The 16323-nt window shown below is 41.4% G+C and overlaps 1 protein-coding gene across 2 annotated transcripts in view; it reads right to left on the reverse strand.

Annotated features, from left to right (window-relative positions):
* epha8 (eph receptor A8) overlaps window positions 1–8265 on the reverse strand; it is a 119240-nt gene extending 110975 nt beyond the window's left edge. For both annotated transcript variants that reach the window (XM_038697778.1, XM_038697777.1), the window contains exon 1: window positions 7918–8265. In XM_038697778.1, the coding sequence (XP_038553706.1) occupies window positions 7918–8005 (88 nt within the window). In that variant the 5' untranslated portion in view covers window positions 8006–8265. The remainder of the gene's footprint in view (window positions 1–7917) is intronic.
* Between the last annotated feature and the right edge of the window lie 8058 nt (window positions 8266–16323).

A 16323-nucleotide genomic window follows, 5' to 3' on the forward strand; every position in this document is an offset into this window, starting at 1 on the left:
ATGCCTGTGATATATGGACAGATTACTGGGTGTAAAATCCATTATTTTCTTATGGAAACTGGCCCAAGGAGAGATCCATCAGCCTGCATCACGGTCTGTTTGGGGCTCACTACATCTTACGTGAGCATCCAGCTTACCTGCCACAATCAGAGGGGGAATTTATCCTCCTGCGCACCATAGGAATTCAAGACTGTCCTCACCAGCGCTGGTTTTTCAAATGCCTATAATTAGGTTTACCTGACCTTTGAGAACCTCTTAACTTCTTAGTTCGGAGTCTGTGGGTCCAACAAAGTAAATGACTTTGACACAGTATCAGTGGTAAAACAAGCATTTTTTACAGAGGTGTTACCTTTGGGCCAGCATGAGCATGACTCATGACTGATCAGATTTTTGTTTTCAGCACTTTACACTGAATACTCAGTAGTTTCAGGTTACTTACTCTTTTAGTTATTCAATCAAACAACAGTTACCACTAAATGAAAACAAGTTCACAAATATTACAAGTAGACTGTTAGGAATCAGATATTAATCATATATAATGGTGCTTTTCTTTTAAATAACCATCAATGTATGAAACAACCTAGTGATACTGTTAATGTGAAACTATTTCATTTTTGCTGAATGTTTACAGAGATAATGGCACAATGACTTTTTCAATTCATTTCCCCAAATTCCCTTTAGTCAGCTGTTTTAAAGACCTCGTCAAAAGGTAGGCTGAGTGATAAATCCATTGAAATCTTAATATACTGTAGTGTAACCCGAACACAAGTATTCGTTGAACTGATTATTAATGTCAGTTTGACATTAATGTGATTTAAAGTTAGTTGACATTAGCCACCCTAAGCTACTGGGCATACCAGACCAGACAGGCTGTAGCAGCAAAACCCCTGATTCTACTGAACTGAGTTTTAGTAAATATGAATTTACACAAGACTGTGTTACTTCTCTGTTTAAAAATGACATTGTCTAGCTTTAAAGTTATCTCTCATAGGAGGATATTTGTTTTGGGGCAAAATATGGGTCCAGTATATTAGGGGGTTAACTCCACCACTGCATGGAAGACCAAAAGACCACTGTTCACATCCTGTTTCCTATCAAGCCTAAATGTTAACCACGGCCACTATTTGATTACCTAAAACTCACCAAATCCCAACGCCAGAGGCGAATCATTTTCGTTCATTCAGTACTGACAAACAATGTTGGTCAGTTTAGAAAATGCTAGTTCTGGAAAGCAATGACAAACAACCTGTCATTTAGTTTAGAGGACTTGTGGATGAATTCACACACCACGCTCTCAGCTTGTTGCTGTTTGAGCCGCTGTGACTCAGAGGAAACGCTCTTCACAAAGTGAGCTGACTCAAACTCTGAGTTTGACCTTATTAGTTGGATGGTTCTTTGTTGCTGCAGCTATTGGAACAGGTTGGCAGGTTTGCCAGCATTTATCAGAGCGTATTAGGCCTTCGCTGGGCTTCTATTAAACTTAATGAACATTTAAATCCTTTAATGGATTGAAGGGAATTGAGAGTAGCAAATTATCAGCTAGACGCTCTCCACTGGCGTTGATAAAGACACCCGCCGATGGAACTTAAAGAGACACATTTCAGACAGCAGCCTCCTCCTCTTTCCCTCTGTTCATCTCATTTTGTTCTCTCCCCGTGACCTCACTCTCTTCTTCTTTCTCTCCTGCACTCCTCTCTCTCTTTACCCATGTATCCCTTTATCATATAGCCTCTCTTTTGTTTTTAGCGCAAGCTGTGTTCCTCTGTCTGCCTATAAGAGAGGAATGGATGCTGTAGCTGCAGAGCCAGATCTCTGTCATTCATCAGTCCCCACGAAGGGAACATCATAGAGCTCTCTCTCCAGGAGGGATGTGCTAACACAACCACAACACCGGCCCATTACAGGGCTGTCAAGCGTCACCTACAACCTTCTCCCTGTCTCTCATGCTTTTGCTTTATCCTCAGTCATCCCAGCGAGGGATCTTCTACCCCACATGCTAGCAGAGCAGAGAAACATAATTTACCCAACGTAACAGATGCAATCACAGAGCAAAGCAGAGCTAGCCCAAGGGCTGCTGAACTCAGGCCAGACAAGCATCAGGTCCTGCTAATGGGTGGAAAGGGCTCAAGAGAGGCCCCTGCTTTCTGAGGCCTCGCGTGCTTCTGGCCACAGCTCAGGAAGACCGGTAGACCCGGCTGTACTGATCTGGTAGCTCCTATATTCCTGTCGATAGCTGGCTAACAAGGCTGATGTCTCAATAAAGACCAGAGCCTTGGGGAGAAAAGGGGGAGCAGCCAGCCGGCCGACAGCAACCTCTGTTAAGACAAACCAGCAGACTGAGGGAGGGAAGGTTCATGCCCTCTCTGGTTCTTTAATGCGCTCCCACAACACTGCACATACAGGCTTTGGAAAGTTTTACTACTGAGCTGAAACTGAGAATGGGTCATGACCCAAGGAAAAATACAATTTAACAATTACTGACATGACTGGTGCGGAGTGATTTAGCTTTTATTGCTTTTAAGGTGATACAGAGTAGTAAATTGCAGTCATTTGCTGGCAAATAAACCTCACAGCTGAACAATTATTTCGTAGTTTCAAGGTGAAATTAGTTAATGCAGAGCTCTGTTTGCACAGAACGCAACACCTTACAGACTTTTCCTAGAGCCTACCATATCTCCTAATACTCTTCTATCTATTATTGATTGGGAACTGACAGCTCTAAGTGATTGAGCAAAACAAACAAAAGAAGCAAGTGCGCGTGTGAAAGAAACACACTGACAGATGGTGATCTATTTTTGATGCGTGAGACTTTAGGATATGGTTTGGCCGTTCTGTGTGGTGAGGAGGTGGAAACTTGTCAATAAAAGGCATTTTTTAAAAGCTAAAATATGAGACACCATAAAGGAAAAGTTGTTCCTTGTCAGCAAGCCTGTTGTAGTGTCCTTGAGCAGGACACAAAGGACTACACACTTTAGCACATTTATCGCTTAATACAATAACTTTAAGGCTTTTTTCTCTGTAATCTGTTGCAGAAAGGTCTCACCTGCAAGCTATTAATTAGGACGGTCTTGTGCATTTATCTCTCATGTGATGTTAATAAATATGCGGCAGGTACTCTATTGACTGAGGAGAGATCATTACAAACAGCAACGATGCAAATTTGTCTTTGCCTTTTATTGCACAGAGAAGAGAAACTGCAGCTCCCAGCAGTCTGGCTCTTTTCAACTTTTCCTTCTTCATTTCCTCTTTTCCCTTCAATTTTGTTGCTTCTAAATTACATGTTCAAATCTTAAAATAATGAGAAAAAAAATGTTGTTGCTTTTCATCGTTCCCTGCCGCTGTGTCTCTGTCCCCGGTGGTCCTCCTGCAGCAGAGGTATGTGGTAATAATCATCCACCTACAGTTTGCTCATTAGCAGCGAGTCCTGCTCTCTGCATGAGCCTTTTCATGTTCCTCAGTACTAACAACAACCTGAAGGAACGCTCTCTATCCTCGTTGGGAATGCGACGGTGTGAAACAGTGTGCAGGAGTTGAATCAGGGACAGTGCCCGCAAACAGGAGGGGTTGCTCAGGAAAACCACATCTCAAATAAACCATTCTGCACACGCTTACAACAAATGTGGGAGCTGCTGGTTACGGCAAGGTTGTTGTTCATTTCTTGCTCTCTATGTGTGTTAGGCCTACGCAGATTTTTCTGAAGGTTGGTGCCTTAATGTGGCCATATTCATCCCTCAAAAATAACACAGGTTCCGTGTTTGTTGAAAACATAATTTCTCCTGTTTGAAGGGCTTTTACTGCTGTGGTGATGTTAATAACTGACGTTGAGCTGATGTTGATGTTTGTTGAATCTTTGGTGTGAGAGAAAAGTGCCTGAAACTAAATTTATAGTGTGGGATTCTCAATTTTGCTATTGTATTGCAAGAAAATATTTACGGAGACCAAAAGTAAAAAATAAAGAAGTAAAGAAAGAAAGAAATGTGAATAAATAATACAATTTTATTGATATATGTAAATGAATCAGAATTATTAACATTACTTTGGAGACCCAAAGTCTTCAGAATGAAATAAATTATTTTTTCAATCCACATGGTGAAATTTGCCAAATACATACAACTGTATGTAACCATGGAATTGTGAAATTATCCAAAACATTTTTAACTTAACTATGACACGTATCTCATCCCACCACGTATTTGATTGGCTGCTGCTTTGAGACGATCACATAGCTGCCAGACTTTGTGATGATAAGGGGTATTATGAAATAAAACATTGGGAAAAATTCCGTTGGGAAATAAAAACGGATATTTGGAAATAAAAGCTGGAATAAAATAATATGAAATAACATTTCATCATAAGCGTGTTTATGCATTGGATTTTTTTTCACAATTCCATGATAATATTTTTAATATATTCTCTGTAAATATTCATACACATGTATTTCATAAGGTCTCATTTATTTATCTGATTTTGAACACAGTGAATATCCACACTGCCAATGATAATGATAATAAAAATGTATTTACACTTAATTGCCTCCATAATTCGCACATTTGTACATAAATAGGAGGCTAAAATATCTTGGTGATTTTCATACAAACATACATCTGAATTATTATTATTTGTCAATAATTTACGGAAGAGAGTAAAAGTAAAAATGGGTGAAAAATGGAGCGGATGAGATTTTTACAGTTTCACAGTATTTCACAACTGTCAACTGACAACCATGTATCTCCATATTTGCTGATTTTTAAAAACGTTTTAGATGAAGGATTTCCTGCTCCTTTACGGATTGACAAAAGTCTCCTAATTCGAAAAAGCAATTTATCTGAAAAATCTAATATTACAAAGGCGAAAACCGGCCTATTTTTAATGAACTATGAAAAGCTTTGTGTGGTGTTCATAGGATGGCGATCTTTAATGTTTTTTTCAGTGTTTTCATTTCACTGTATAGGAAAATGTTTTACATCTGATACTTCAGTACTTACCGTGACGTGTGGTAGGAGCAACACAAAGAAAGAAGCTTTCCATTAGCTTGTGAGCTCCTAAACTCCATTCCTCCGTAAGCTGAGCTGAGCTACTTCCCTGCTGATTCCTTCCCTTTTATCAGCTCTAGGATAGAAAACAGTAGCAATCTGATTCTGTAATAATTACTGTGTCTCTCAAGCTGCATGATTCGATGTTTCACATGTTACTGAGGAAATATACAAACACGTCATGAGATATCAGAATATTAAGACTAGCTTTCCCTTTGTCTTGTTCCTTCCCCTTACCATACACACACACACATACATATGTGCAAACACACAAAGTGAAAGTTATAATGTGGACAGGACTGAATATGAACATGTATACAATCCAAAACCTCCCTGTGTCAGCGAGTCAGCTGTCTGGATACACATAAGATGAATTTGGCTGCAAACATGAAGAATGAACAAAAACAAAATGGCCGGCCATGGCCCCTGCTCGTATATCAAATATACATCATGTCTGTCTCTTGTATGTGTGTGTAGGTGTGTGTGTGTGTGTGTGTGTATATGTTGTCAAGTGGAGCCCTGCACGGTTGTTTGAGCAGTTATCTGTTCTTCCGCCAATTTAATTTGCATTCAATCCAAAGGTTATCTCCTCCATGTACATGTAATATTTGTAATTGCCCTCAAGTCAGACCGAAACTAAAGCAAAGAAGAGAAATTACATTTTCGGCACTATCATTTTTTAAATGCAATCAGTTATCATTTAGACGCCAAATATTTGCTTGGGCTTAATAACAACTTTGCCCCTAATCACTTCCAAAATAGATTAAAACCAGTAGTTACTCTTTTACCGAATGTTAACACATTTATAAGAAAAAAAATCTCATTTTGAGGAATGTTATATTCACAAACCTGGTGATTTTTTTCATGGAGTGAGAACGTCTTTCTACGGAATAGAAATCAATTGATTTATTCACAAAATGTTAAATAACTAAACAGAACCAACTATATTATTGGGTCTTCAAGCTGCACAGTTTTCATCTCATGACAGAACAAATAAAAAGAGTTTCGGGGAGGCCCACAAAACCTTTCAAAATCTTTGCTCACGGCTCTTTGTTTAGAGCCTGTAATTGTATAGTTCACACCAGTCAGACAATTCAAAGGGATCTGCAAGACAATTTGTGAATATATTCTGTAAAACATTTTCAATGGAATTAGTTTTTTCCTGTCTAATTGCTGTTTTAGGGGGATTTACAAACCTGACACACTGCATTTTCTTCATTTTAGGAAACAGACATTTAAAACTGGGAGGCATCATGGTGTCCAGGTGGCCGAGGCGGATGACATTTATATCCAATGTCCCGGTTTCATTCCAGCCGAAAAACTTTGATGCATGCCATATCCCTCTTTCTCTCCCCACGTTTTGTGTCTATCTCTGTTTTATCACCTTAATTAATTTTAACAAATAAGAAGATGATATCGATTTAAAAGATTTTGCTTAGGAGACAATATTTTGTTGTACTGATTTAGCTTTTACTTTATGAGATCGACTGTGTGATCAATAACATGGCAATTCCTCCTGCAGTTTAACATATTCAGACAGTCAAACAGACTCATAAAAGGTGGGACTTTTTATAAGGAACTCAAGATTTACTTTCACACCTGGATGTAGCCGGTGCAGGTATGCTTTTTTTCCAACGTGGAATAAAACACCTTGAACCAACTGCTTGAATTCAGTAAGCAGAGAGCAGGTGACAGGACAAAAATTTTGCGTATTAATTAGTTGAAGGCCAACGATAAGGACACTTGACGTAGACGTCAATAAGTGAAATAATGGTGCAAACAGAGGAGAAGGAAATACAGGATGTTAGTAGTGCATTGTAAATGTGGTGGTTATTCAGGCGACACACACAAGGACATCTTGACTGGGCCAACGGTCCCTGTCTGTCTGTCTGCATGGCGCTCCTTGCTTCCTGCTGTGTCTGACCTGAAGCGGCCCGACCCTCCCATCCCGACTTTACACAGCTTAATACAGGATAAGTGGCTGCCCTCACCTCTCCACTGCTGAGGTGATCCCACCTGAACCAAAGCACTGATCTCCCTCTCTCTCTCTCCCACTCACTATCTCTTCCTCTTCTTCTTCTGCTGCTTTTCCCTGCAGGGGTAAGCTGATTGTTGCCGTCAGCGTGAAGAAGGCCCTAACAGTGGAATCACTGCTGTCACTCAGCCTCCTGAGATTAGACCTATGTCAAGGACCCTGTCACACACACACACACACACACACACACACACATAAAGGAAGGTGTCAGGGGACTTTGTAGTGTGTGTGTGTGGCATTAGTTGAACAAGTGACAACAGTTTTCCGTCTCGTGGTGGAAAGATGAAGGACGGGAGGACAGAAGTAAACACACCCAGGCTGGGCTTAGGGAGCAAAGTGTGCTGTGTGTGAAAAGAAAGCACACACAAACACATTGAAAGACACACACATCGTTCAGGAAGCTCAAAAGGAAATACACAAGTGAGATCCAGAACGATGTTCTCCTCAGATCCCGTAAAGGATGGAACCAGCGTAGACACACGCTCTCACGTCACCGCCAACCCCACAGCAGACACATGCGCTGTTACTGCTGCTGACACGCAACCCGGGCAAACACGAGCAATGTCAAAATGAGTTCACACACACACATGGACAGTCACAGACGTCACCCAGATTTCCTTGAGTTGCAGTGCAGAGCAAACTTTGATGTCATGCCTCGGGTTATGATACACAAACGCACCATCTAAGTGTGTGTGTGTCATTCGTGGGTCATGTTGGCTCGTTGTCAGTGTGTTTTCCAGGAGCTCCACACGTTTGAAGTTAATCCCCGCTGTCAGAGAATATGCATTGTTTAACTCCGTCTATTCTAATGAGCGCGCGCACACACACACACACACACACACACCTTACCTTCGTTGCTGTTAGTTCCTGCGGTTCCCAGAGCCTGTAGTGATATAGTCCATAGCAGCATCGCAGCCAGCCCCGGATCTGAAGCCATGGTGTTCTCCCTCACACCCCGCCAGTCTCCCTCTGCCTCTCTCTCCCTCACTCCTCTCTTACTCCCTCACCCTCACTCTCCCTCTCTGCCACTCGTTGCCTCTCTCTCCTCTCCTTCTTCTTCTTCTTCTGTGTCCCAGGGTTGAAGCAAGAGCGAGAGCCGGCTCTGAGGAGAGTGTGAGTGTGTGTGTGAGGAGTGTGTGTGAGGGCTGCGAGCTCATTGGGTTGGAGTTAGAGCCTGCCTCTGTGGCTCGCTTCAGTCTGCCGGCTCCCTCACACACACACATACATACATACACTTTCGGCAGGCAGCCGGAGGGGGGAGGGACGAGTGCGTCTGTCAAAGACTCACCAGCCAATTAGAGCGCAGGATTGGCCGGCGCTGCACACTAAATGCTTTCTCCGTTGCCACACCCTCCTGTCCTACCTGCCTGGCCAACTCTCACTTTCTGTTTATCTCTCTGGGTCACGAGCTGGCACACTGCATCCCTCTCTCTCTCTCTCTCTCTCTGTTATTTACCCTCATTTGTCATTGGCTCGCTTCGCCCACACACACTCTCACCTACCCAGTGGCAAATATCTGACTGATGGGATGAACTGAAAACAGCAGCATGTCTGCGAGGCTCAAGGACAATGATCGGGTATCGATCTTCTGTGTTGTATTCATAAAGCTATTATCTACAGTATGTCCAGGTGCAGCAGAGAGTCCTCACATGATGTGTTGGTGTGTGTGTGTGTGTGTGTGTGTGTCTGTCTGTTATTCAAGGACTTTGATTGATTCATGTGAGGGTGGGGACCCGTGCCAGATCACAGCACCTGTCCTGATCAATTGGTTTTTCGCCGTTGTCACGCTGCAAAAGAGACACGCGCACACACACACACACACACACACACCTTCCTCCGCACACTGCTGCGAAGTCACCTGACCGTGTTGAAGTGAAATCATTACACACAGTTGATAAAGCTGATAGGAAAAGATTTTTAGTCAATGTTACCTAAATCTGATGTAAAACTAATAATTCTGCGTACAGTTGACTAAACAATCTCACCTCAAGCTCCATCTGGTCGCTGCTCCTGTCCTCCAGATGGAAATCATGTGACATGATCCACAGCTACTACATGGACCTTGCTGAGGTTTGTTTTATTTGTTTTTTCTGATGTTGTTTCCAAGGTCATCAACAAACTGTGATGCTCCACAATAATATTCTTTCATTTATTATTACCACTCTTGTTACAGTATTATTTGTAGTAATACTAATACTTTACTTAGATTGTTTTACAAATAATAGTATTACAATAATACTCATATTAATAATGTGTAAAATGTTTACAACACTACAACCACCACTACTACCATTACTACTAATAATATAAATAATATACTGTAAGTCAAAATAATGCTAATAATTAAATTTGTGCTTAGTTTAAAGAACTACTACAATTACTAATAAAAATAACGTTAATGTTATTAATGCTAATAATACAACAGCTAATAATAATAATAGTGTTATTAGTATTTATATGGCACTGTTACTATAACTTCCGCCAATACCCTACCTGATATTAATACTAATACTATTTTGTTTGATACACACAACTACTAATAATAATACTACTACTACTGATAATAATAATAATAATAATAATATAATAATAATAATAATAATTTACTGTACTGTTAAAGGTTTTAAATAATTTGGCTTTGTGAATAAAAATGAATGTTCTTTTATAGTTTGTATAGTGTTTACCAACACACCCCTGCATACCGTGGCTAGCCGCTTCCTCCAGTTGTAACTGTGGTCTAATATGTACAGGGTGAGTGCCCTACTCAGAGGTCTGCCAGCACTGCTGCCGTGCTGAGTTTTTGAACTGAACTGTACGCCCTGCAAGCCCCGGGACATGGCAGCACAACGCTGTCACTGCTCAGCTGCCATCACGACAAGGCTGCTGCTGCTGAAGCATCACGGCTGGGACCGCTTGATTCGCCTCGCACACACACACAAGAAGAAGAGAAAGAGTTCTACTGATCTGAAATTTTTAAGACTATAAATGAGGAATGTCCCTGAATATCGAGTGTGAACATACATGCAGCTGGGCTGCTCAGTGAGGAAGATGGAGGGTTAGTGTCCAGGCCAATTTGAAGCAGTGCTGTGTCTGCCAAACCCGTCCCCCCCCCCCCCAGGCCTGGAGACACAAGGGTTTCTGTGTGAGTTTACAATGCTTCCTCCACAGCATGTATAGGGGAGCCTTGTGCCTACGTGCAATGTCTTGATAAAGGGTGGAGCAAGCAAGACACACACATAGCCACACAAAAGTGCAGAGGGTTACTCGTCATACTCGGGCAGACGTTGTTATTCTCCGTAGCTGTGTTGTCCCTGATCTGCAGTGTGTGTTCATGTGTGAGGCTCCGTTGCTTTACCACTAGGCTGCACTGTCAGTCTGCCTGTCTAATAGGCTGCACGCCTGTGAGGACAACAACACTGTCATCTCCTCCGACACTCCGATCTTTCAAGTGCAGAGGAGAGAACGCTCTCTGAACCCTTAAACACAACCCAAAAATCACTGATTTCTGTCAATGGACAGGGGATTTGTAGAAGAAAGGGATGCTTTGTAAGGAGCAGCCTGACAAAAATAGTTCAAACAAAGAGAAATTAAATCTATATTGCTCTTATTACTAGTTCTATGTAGTAAGGACTTTCCATTGAGATGTAAAGCCTGGAGCTGCTCGCCATAAAACATAGATACAAAATGTTTGGTGTGTGTTTTTCCACACAAGCATGATCACTGTTATTGTAATACATTGAGCCACAAATTAGATCTGTATCCCCAGAAAATCGCACTGGCTGCCGTGTCACCTTTTGCATCTCTGATAATTGATTTTCCTCGCAAAGACACATCAGTGTGACATCTCAGTTAAGGCAGCAGTGTCAAGTCTTTCCTCATTTCTGGCAATGGGAAGTGGTAGAAAATGCCCACAGCAAAACTAAAAAGTCCAGGACTATGTGACTAACAGTACGCAGATGAATTATAAGAGTGTGACTCAGAATATGAACATGAATATAAATGTGAACACAAAGAGGAGTAATGCTAATACTGTAGGGTCATTTTGTCCTTTTAACCATAATTGAAGCAGTGTGAGGACAGAAATGTGTGATAGATGCTATTACACACACACACACACACACACACACATACAAATACAAAGAGGAAAGCTCATGAAAACCACTCCTGTCCTCACAATGAATCCTTGTTGTGTTCTCATAAAGTAGATGCACCCGCCATAATGACAACATTTATTAACAACTCTATCACAACAAAGTGGGGAGTCCCCAGCATATGTGTGTGTGTGTCCATCTGGGTTTACCTGGGGGGGTCTGCGGGCAGCAGTTGGCATTAAAACCTTAAGGTATGCGTCTATATGCATGACTTTGTGTGTGTGTGTGTGTGTGTGTGTGTGTGTGTGTGTGTGTGTGAGCGAACAGATGGTGGGGGTCAGTGCGTGCCTACTGTTGTGGGGCTTGTTGGTGTGTGTTGGCTAAATATAGCGCAGTGGTGACAGAGCTGCTCAGAGCACAGCCACGGACTCTCGCTTTAATTCTTTGATCAGTTCAGCTTCGTTCATTTCACCTCAGTGTATGCAAGTGACTTCTAGCAAGTGAATTTATTTCGGGTAAATTCATTTCAACTATAAACTAAATTATAGTGAACTGTTATCATCACCAATCAAAATATTCATTTTTATCAGGAAAGCTTTTTTCGTCTTTAAGGCTATATTAGAGACAGGCCTTCATTTTAAATTTCCCCTGCTAACGTAAACCTAATCAAACCTTAACCATAGTGTTGGCACATTATAAAATGATTTTATTTCTAACTTCTTCTGAACTTCTCCTTGGGATTTTACGACATCCAATAAGTTGTTGACCCAATCCAATATGTTGTATTTAGGACTGAAGGAGGTTTACCCTGTTTCTCCAAAGGTTTGGGTAAACAGAGTTGAGATTGATTCAAGCTTCATCTTCCCTGCTGTTTTTTCATTCTGTGAAATGATCGTTATTGACTCTCAATATTCCTCACACAGGTATATCACATTAAATGCCTTTCCCTGGCTCAGCAGACATAATTCCTTCTTTTTCGGGGAGGTTTTTAACGTGAAGCAGGAAGGGTTGTGCATCATTCGTGTAACTTAACAGCGATCAAAAGAAATGCAATTAAATGGTGAGTGAAAACAGTACCTCTGTTAAAAAGACAAATTCGGCGCGTGAGATGAAATTACCATGTGAGCAATTACAGCACAGGCTTCCTCTCATCTGGATGGGTTGTTTGATCAGACTCAGCACCAGTAAGGCTTAGTGAGACCACTCCACCGTCCACCCAAATGTCTTGACACATTCTGCTGCTTTAAGATAATCATTTTCACCTCCTCCTCTCTCAGGCTCACAGCAACAGAGAAACACTCAGAATCTGAAACTATTAAGATCTCCTGCATAGACCTTTTTACATCTTCTCATCTGTTTTGCTTGTCAACCCCCAATTGTCTGCGACCCCCTCCAACACAGAGGTCAATGAACTCTTCTCACTGGGTGCTGCAGCTTACACAGCTCAGGGTCAGAGGTGCTGCACTCAACAGGTAGCCTCACAGAGGAGCTAGGTGACCAAGCGTGAGTCATGACAGGCTGCAGAAAATGAGGGTAAAATATACAACAACTGATGGGAAAACTTTGGAACACAAAACATAACATAAGAAAAAGGTGTCATAAATACATAAATCCCAGTACATATGAACCATGCACAAACCATACACAGCATCTGTTTTGGAGTATATCAAGATCTTAACATACACGTTAGTGGTGGGGGGTGGTGGTAGTGGTGGGGGTGGTGGTAGTGGTGGGGGTGGTGGTGGTGGTGGTGGTGGTGGTGGGGGGGGGTACCGGCCTCACAGTATGGTGTTTTTGTTTGTTTGTTTTCTTTTTTCTTGAGCTGCCGTGGTCTCATTCTAAGGTACCGCACCATCCCAACCTACCAACATCCACCAAAGCCAGTTTTTATCTCACAATCAAATTGGACTGATTTTTTGCACATCTGCTGTAACAACACACCCACTCTGTACAGTGTGTCTGTGCACTGTTGTGAATTAGGGTTTAAATGGCATCAATATTTTTATTAAATAATATAATGATTATTGTTACTATTAGTTAATAATTAGTAATAAAATATAACTTAAAGTTAAATTCCCCTCACGGCACCACTCTTGAACAAGAGAAAACTGATAGCCAATGATAATAATAATTCAGTCTCATGAAATATACTAAACTATCAATTTGGCTTTATGGTTAATTATTAAATGAATAACTATGACATAGTTACCAGTATTAGATAGTCGTTTAAGGATTTGGAGTTCTACATATAAGAGGTTGGCAATATATTCACTCTTATGCAAATAAAGAAACTAGCATGTATATACAGAAGCATTTATTTAACCCTCCTGCTCATGTCATATTAATTAGTTTTGTGTTCTCAGTCAAAAGTGACCTAATCTGCATGTATTTGGACATACAAGTATTAGTAAGTAAACAAAACATAATATATACTTTATTTTGGCTCTAATAAACATATGAAACATATTATTTATCATGGACTACTTTATGTCCAAGTTTAACAAGGTGGTTTTGAAAGGATAAAAGATTTTTAACAGTGATACAAAAATCTTATTTGTAAAGAATTGACATAAACCCAAACAAATAACAACAACAATATGCAACAATAAAAATGACTACAAACAACAACATAAACATCAAAAATAACATAACCTGTCAATGGTGGTAAGATCTAAATGGTGTTCTCATGCACATTTTTGACAGTACATGGTGGCTGTTGCATGTGACTTGCAAATACACTCACCGACCACTTTATTAGGTACACATTTTCAATTGGTTGTTAACCCCAATAGCTAATTGCATTTAGGCATGTAGACGTGGTCAAGACAACTTGTTGAAGTTCAAACCGAGCATCAGAATGGGGAAGAAAGGGGATTGCAGTGACTTCAAAAGTGTTGTGGTTGTTGGTGCCAGACGGGCTGGTCTGAGTATTTCAGAAACTGCTGATCTACTGGGATTTTCACACACAACCATCTCTAGGGTTTACAGAGAATGGTCCGATAAAGAGAAAATATCCAGTGAGCGGTAGATGTTTGGATGAAAATGCCTTGATGTCAGAGGTCAGAGGGGAATGGGCAGACTGGTTCGAGATGAGAGAAAGGCAACAGTAACTCCAATAACCACATCTTACAACCAAGGTATGCAGAATACCATCTCTGAACGCACAACACGTCAAACCTTGAAGCAGATGGGCTACAGCAGCAGAAGACCACTCCTGTCAGCTCAGAACAGGAAACTGAGGCTACACTTCACACAGTGTGTCATCTTCTGATGGCTACTTCCAGCAGGATAACACACCATGTCACAAAGCTCAAATCATCTCAAACTGGTTTCTTGAACTGGTATGGTATGAACTCTAACTTTTACCAGTGAAGAGCTCTTAAACATCAGACTTTCAACTGCTCACATTATTCCACTACTCCTGATTGGACCTGGAACTTTCCCGGAGTTATTAGTTGGAGGACCAACCACTCCGTACGGGATATACCGGAGACGCAGAAGAGGGAGGCGTGCGGTGGCGCACTGGTCACTGTCTGGTTCACTCTCTGATCACTGTCAAACTTCAAACGCTCCACAGTCATCCCGGTCCTCAAAAACCCTCCATCTCTGGATTAAATGACTACAGGCCCGTCGCCCTGACATCTGTAGTCATGAAGTCCTTTGAAAGACTGGTGTTGGTCCACCTGAAGGACATTACAGGCCCCTTGCTGGACCCCCTGCAGTTTGCCTACCGGGCTAACAGGTCAGTGGATGATGCAGTCAACACATCCTGCAACACCTCGACTCTCCAGGGACATAAGCTAGGATCCTGTTCGTGGACTTCAGCTCGGCATTCAACACCATCATCCCGGACATCCTCAGCACCAAACTCACCCAGCTCACTGTGCCAGCCTCCACCTGTCAGTGGATCACAGACTTCCTGACTGACAGGAGGCAGCAGGTGAGGCTGGGGAACATCACATCCAGCACCCGGACTATTAGCACTGGCACCCCCCAGGGGTGTGTGCTCTCCCCGCTGCTCCTCTCCCTCTACACCAGTGGTCGGCAATAGGCGGCCCGCAGGCCAGGAGTGGCCTGCCAGCAATAATATCTGGCCTGTGGCCAGATTGCTTTGATAGCAGAAAATAAATATATTAATAGCGGCTGGTGCAGAAATAGATCTCAGTCATGTCAACAACAGTTACTCACATAATCAAGTGGTCTTTGGTGGTCTCTTAAGTGATTTTGCCTACAAAAGCTGTTCATATTGTATATTGTATATACTGTATACCAAATCCACCTACCTCAAGTCATTACTCCTGCACATAATACTTATTTATTCCAGCATCCTTTGCACTGTGCTCCTCCATCCACACCACAAACACATTGAAGGCTGACACATCTAGACTGTTGAAGAATATCACCATGTCATTCTCTTACAAGAGTATGTGCCAGTAACCTGCTAAAGTACAACAATCAGTTTATAAAAGAAAGAGTACACACAACTGATACTCCAAATCTTACATAGTAAATTTTTTTTTTAAATGCATCAAAGTTTTAATGTGTTTTAATTTATCACATCTAATAAGTATTTACAATTTAATATACATACACGTACATATTTAATATACGTACATATTTTTTAGTGCAGCAAAAACAATTTGGTAAGAATTGGTTGTCTGTCTTAGTAGTGAGTAAGGCAGGAGGCAGCTTAGGCTTGTTCATTTTGACCATCCCCACCATGGTCACTTTTCTTTGGAGCAGCTCCTGGCCAAGGCCATATGAGGTGAAGAAGTTGTCACATGTGTGTTAAAGACCTGAGTTCAAAAGAAAATGTGTTATTAGATTCTGAAATGAATGAATTGCTTTGTTACACATCATTGCCACAATGTAAGTGATCGGGTGTATGTTACATTAAAAGTGATCTCGGTGGAAATCAGATCCCTACAGTGCAATATTAGTTTCCACCAGGGAATACAGGACTTTAAGTAACTCAACAGACCAAACCATTTGGAGGTGCCTTTTTTCTCTGTTCAAGGCCTTTCACCGGCTTTCATGAATGTTAATGCTAATCGTGATATTCATTGTAGCATTTAAATGGTCTCTTCAAAGTTGCCTCTTTTGAGCAAATCATTTTATGGGCAACTACTTCAGCCTGACCATGTAACCCTGCAACATCTCTAAG

Source organism: Micropterus salmoides, unplaced genomic scaffold (assembly GCF_014851395.1).
Source record: "Micropterus salmoides isolate LMB-PRFRI ecotype aquatic unplaced genomic scaffold, ASM1485139v1 Ms_hic_scaffold_4, whole genome shotgun sequence".
Lineage (NCBI taxonomy): Eukaryota > Metazoa > Chordata > Actinopteri > Centrarchiformes > Centrarchidae > Micropterus > Micropterus salmoides.